At 33.9% G+C, this 6,000-nt stretch overlaps 1 protein-coding gene across 1 annotated transcript; it reads left to right on the plus strand.

Annotated features, from left to right (window-relative positions):
• The first annotated feature begins 2,411 nt into the window (after positions 1–2,411).
• On the plus strand, positions 2,412–4,251 carry LOC120341254 (uncharacterized). Its single transcript, XM_078119701.1, has 4 exons — positions 2,412–2,692; positions 3,001–3,090; positions 3,286–3,488; positions 4,063–4,251. Exons 1-4 carry the CDS (start codon positions 2,413–2,415, stop codon positions 4,249–4,251), a joined length of 762 nt encoding a protein of 253 aa, XP_077975827.1. The 5' UTR covers position 2,412.
• The last annotated feature ends 1,749 nt before the right edge of the window (positions 4,252–6,000 follow it).

Consider the following 6,000-nt stretch of genomic DNA (forward strand, 5'->3'; position numbering starts at 1 on the left):
TTGATATTTTTAATTTAGACAAGACTTGCACACCGAGTGCAATATACATGTAAAGACTTGTTCTATGTCAATATGCCTTCGCCCTGAATAAAAAAAAAAGTGGTTATCGTGTTAAAAATGCATTAGTTTTGTTATGACAAGTTTGAAAAGTGTGTGGAGGTGTGCCATGTCTGGTCATCGAAGCTTTGCTACCACTCATAGCAATAGCTAAGTAGCTTAGGTGTTCATCGTTGTTCGGTATTTTGTATATATAGATTTTTGAGTCGTCTCTTTGTTGCCCAAGTTTACAGTTTGGTGTTATAATGTCACAGACAAAAATGTAGGCTTAACTCAAGCAAAAGTTACCCCTCCAGGATACCAGACGTTCATTCTGATCATTTTTTGTGTTAATCAATCAACCGAACAAAACAGAAATACATCATAACTTATATATCGTTGAACGATGATATTGTTTAATTCTGAATTGCTTTGAAAAATGTTTTTCAAATCCGCATAATATAACGAAGTAATCACATTTTGTCAACTAGGTGTTGTTTGTGTTCCAAGAATTAATACCAATACGATGTTGTTCGAGTTAAAAATCTCCAAACGCTGCATTTCCTCGACGTCAGTTACTTTCAATTGTACACCTATAGATTGAAAGTATTAAAGAAACAAACGCATGACTGCCGACACGGAGCAAAATCTGCCGAACTTCTGAAAACATTATTTGAAACTGCATTTTGTAACGTAATTGAGGCTGCAAAAATTTTCGCGTTATTCATTCGTCATAGGCAATGAGAAAATGCATCACGAAATTGTTTTAGTCAACTTTACTTTTAAATTTGAGTTAAATTGTGTAATTGCGAATAATGAACGACTGTGGTTGCTCATAGAATAATAATACCACTATACTGTACTCAATATGCTGTTTTTTCAATGTCGGGCACTAGTTTGGGATATAAATAATCAAAGTGCAAATGTTCATGAGTTCAGATGTCCGTGGGTGCAAAAGTATGCAGGTGCAATTGCCCTGGGTGCAAATGTACGTGGGTTCTAAGATAATGGAACTGCAATTAAAATATCGTTTAAGAAAAATACGAAAAATTGTGATTATTATGTCTCAAAATGCGTAAGTTTTGTTATGACAAACTTGAAAATTGTGTGGAGGTGTGCCATGTCTCATAGCAATCGCTAAGTAGCTCAGATGTTTTATCGTTGTTCTGTATTTTTATGTATATATAAAAAAAAATTAGGCCTAACCCAAGCGAATGTTATGAGACCTCTCCAGGAAACCAGGCATGCATTCTGATCATTTTTTTTTGCGTCCATCAATCAACCAAACAAAACACACAAAGACTTCATAACTTGTATATCGTTGAACAAGGACATTGTTCAGTCTTTAAATTCTTTGAAAAATATCTTTCAAATTCGCATATTATAACGAAGTAATGGCATTTTGCCAACTAGGTGTTGTTTGTGTTCTATGGACTGATACCAATACGATCTGTTGTTCGAATTGAAAATCTCCAATCGCGGCGTTTCCTCGGCGTCAATTACTCTCATTATACACCTATATATTATTAACATTGAAGAAACAAACGCATGACTGCAGCCACGGAGCGAAATCTGCTGAACTTGATAAAATCTGAAAGCGCAAGAACCTATTAATACCTCGACGGGACACTGCATTTTGTAATGTGATTGAGGCTGCAAAAATTTTAGCGTTTTTTAATCGTTACAGGCAACGAGAAGGTGCATCACGAAATTGATTTAGTCAATTTTGAAAATTTATTTTTAAAGTTGAGTCAAGTTGTATAATGTTGGATAATGAACAATTGTGATTGCTCATAGAATACTAATACCGCTATACCCGATATATTATTTGCCTAAATGTCGGGCACTTGTTTGGGATATGATTAATCAAAGTTTTATAAATACGCACTGAGTGAAATGTAAAAACTCCTAATGAAAAATTTTTGGACCAAGCGTTGTTTTTTAGAACCCGATGCTGACTGGGACTCACGCTGATAAAAGAGTTCTTTGGGATGTCGTCGGAATTTTATGAGTTATTTTTTTAGCACCGAAAAAGGATGGGATTTTATGTATTGACCAGTTTCAAATGAAGAGAATAAGTCATCTAACTTTCCGCTATATATATTAAATAAGATGTCGCCGAATAATCAAATTTTTTCTATATATATATTGTCATATATATATACCACTGAGCACATTGCTGAAAATTTTAAATTAAAAAAAAAAACAGAAAATGTTTTATATATTGGGTATTCATGCTGAGTTCAGTTTTGTGTTTCTGAAAAAGCTGATTTCAACTACAGCAATATTGGATAAAACTTTATTTTGTTATTTTTTTTAAAATAGTTTCATATGCATAAGCCTATTGAAAATAGAATCTTTAGATAAATCTGCGTCATGTTAACGATAAAAACGCTGGGTCTGCTTTTACTTGTTAGCTGGTCAAATGCATTTGATGATACTCCAGCTTGTACGCAAATTGAAAATTTATTTCAAACACTCTGTGCCCGAGACGGGACACATACATCAATCAGAATCGAAACATCTCAAGGGTCTCCTGGGAAGAGAGGACCAATTGGAGAAAAAGGTGAAATAGGCCGGCCTGGACCCGTCGGGCCTCCAGCTATTGTGGATTATGAACGCATCGAAACTGAAATAGAAGAGAAGGTTGCGCCAAGTAAGATGATTTTTCAGCTGGCGGACAATTGAAAGCAATAAAAATCACGAAAGACGCTGTTCTTATTCCTATGGTTGAATATGAAAGGGCTCGACTCTTCTTCAAAAATCCGTTTTGCTTAACTTATTAATATTTTCAAAACTGAACTCATAAAAATGCCATTTGATTTTTGGACATTATACACATCTGCAACAGATCCACTTTATAAAATGATTTAGCACAATTATATAACACGTGGAGCAATTTTAATTTTCTTTATTGTAAGCTGTTGACTTCATCTTGTTCAAAAATACATACACCCTTTTCAGGTATCTGTCAATCAGCTGCGAACAACAACGCCCTTACCTTGGTGATTGAGAAATTGGAGGAACGAATAAAGATTTTCGAAAGCAGAGAAGGTATGCCGAAAAATACAACAGCAATCTTAAAAACCGTATAGAGCTGCGTTCATGTAGACTCCGGTCAAAAAAAGTCAAATCGAAAATTCATCGTTTCAATAATCTTGGTAGGAAACATCTTGGTAGTAAACAAACTTTCTTATAAGCTCATGCCCGATTTTACCAGAAAATGATGTATATTCCTAAATTATTCAGGGGCGTGTGAGATAAAGTTCGACGGTAAATGCTACTGGGTAGAGAGTCTTGATCATGGTGTGACAGGCTATGACAGATGGGAAGCCTCATGTGCAGAACGGAATGGCTCACCAGCGAATATTTATTCGGAAAAACATTACAATGTCATCATGCGATACCTTCGAGCGAAAATATTTGCAAAGAGTAATGGTATTTACCTATGGGTGAGAATGCGAACAAACCCAGCTGTAAATATATTTACATATATATTTTTTTCAATTTGAATAGTAAAATATGTTTCAACAAAGTCCGCATTTGTAGCAAATTTTAACGTTTCTTGATACTCTTTACCTGACGATCGTTTGTAATTTTCCAAAGGCTTTGTGATTAAAGACTGTTGTTTTCGCTAGAAGCCTATTACTTGTATTTATTCCAAAATTTTCTATGAATCCCATGAGATCTAATATTTTATTCAACATTTCGCTATCCCATTTTTTTCCTTCACGAGAACGCAATTTTCATGCAGACAAGTTACTAAGATGCGGAAAACTACTTCGTTTTATACTTCGTGTTGATATATATTTGAAATCTTCCACTTGTTGTTTTCATTAGAGATATATTAAACGAGCGTTTGGAGAATACCAATTTTCTAATTTGTGATCACATTGTAAAAACGTCCAGGATGCCACACGTATACTGAAGCAAAATATTTTGTATTTTCCTTCGTCACTAATTCTATGTTATGAAACGAAAAGTTGTTTGACTTTGTTTCAGGAAACAATATTCTTTTCTTTACAGACTGGAATCGTGACATTTTCCGATGGAAGTCGAGCTCCATTTATGAAATGGTATCCTGGATATCCCTCTAAATCTTCTGCTTATACGCACATGACAATTGTTCAAAGAGTTCCATCAAGTTCTGTCAACATTGGTATTCACAACTGTCCACCAACGTCCAGCAGAGAGGGCGTATTATGTGAATTATAGAGCAATAATATTGATTCGGATAATTTTCTTGACATGGACTACTTTGTATTTTTATCTAATTCACAAAGAATTTTTTTTCAAGGCTTTTTTTTGAAATGTCATGTGAAATATATCCAAATGTATAAAGGTAACGAATCTATTATTAACGGTGTAGAAAAACAGCACACAGCAAATAATTCAGTTTTGACACGTATTGTTTATCCCGTTTTTTTCTTTTCCCCGTGTCTTATTTCAATTTTCTTTTGAAAAATAACACTAGGGCTTATCAGGTGTGTTTTTTATTTTCATATATCAAAAACAAAGTTACACAGTGGAGAATGATGAAATTTTCAAATACACAAAATTGGTGAGCCGATATCCATTTACTCATAAATAACCTAACATTTTCCTCTTCCACGCGTCTTAGATTATTCATTTACTGTTGGTGAGATTTCTTGCTATCGACTAGGTCAAAAAAAAAATAAAAATTTGCGCTATAAACTAGGTCTTATTTTAAGGCGAGTGTCCCACATCACCCCAAAGACTTTACGTTGAATCAGTACTCGTTTTACTGTACTCTCACTGACTCAACTGTATAATTGACCAGATTTATGCTGGCTTATACTGATTTGACTTCTTTTTCCTGGCGGAAAAGTATGTTTTTTTCGTTTACTAAATAAGTATGTAACAAACTAAAAGTCCGAATTTTTCATATTTGTATTTAAGACATCATTATAAATACTAGCATCAGCGAAGAAATGAAATATATTATATAATATTCTATATATAAGTAAATCAACACTTTTCTAAAAAATATATTCATATTGTTTCAGATTCCCGCCGGTTTTTTTCATTTATATTTTAACAGTTCACTCCGAACAAGGTTCTGGCCAAGTAGACAATAAATTCTTCCGAATCAATGAATGTATACTTAAATCTTAGTATAACATGGAGTGAACACATGCAAATTAGGCATATTTCAAACGAATACCCGTTTGCCGTTTTAGAATGTTAATTCTGGAGTGAGTATAAGGACGGTTTTTCATATCTTCGTATTAAATAAAATTATAAAGAAAACGTCTTTCAAGTGTGGAGAAACTCCATTCTCTTAATATTTTCACCAATGCAAACATTCAGCCCAATTTTTACACAGGATACATATCTTCTGATACATTTTCAATTCAGATATCATTGAATTGAGTATAGACACACACGCAGCGTTTTCTTGTATACTGGATTCTGCTATCAAATTTAACTCTTCATCTTATGTTCCGTCATAAGAAAAATTGACTAAAAATAACCACGAATCCCAGATTCAAAAGTATGACGAGAACAATCAAAAATGATCGATTCTGAAATAGAAAATGGATAAAATATTATTAATATCGATTTTTGAATAATGGAATATCGTTTTAGTAAAAAGTTCATTCTAGTGACACATAGGCTCGGCAGCTGCCACGTGGGGAATAATCATATGCGAGGGGATCGAGTATTTCCTACCGAGATCTTTTCCTGAAATGTGTTATTTTCATCCTGTTTATTGTTAAAAAAAATATTAAAATATATTTAGAAAACGAATTAAATTTCTGTAATGCTGGTTAAAACGAATACTATGTTTTGGTTTAATTGTTACCTCGCGTAGATCCACTGGAACATAATGCACCGCAATAAATTCATATTGTTTTAGTAGCTCTTGGCGTTCAAGTGGTCGCCATAACTGCGATCGCAGATGCGCCCCCCTTCATTTTTGTGCGAGCTCGCATGGCCTTG

Source organism: Styela clava, chromosome 14 (genome assembly GCF_964204865.1).
Source record: "Styela clava chromosome 14, kaStyClav1.hap1.2, whole genome shotgun sequence".
Taxonomy (NCBI): domain Eukaryota; kingdom Metazoa; phylum Chordata; class Ascidiacea; order Stolidobranchia; family Styelidae; genus Styela; species Styela clava.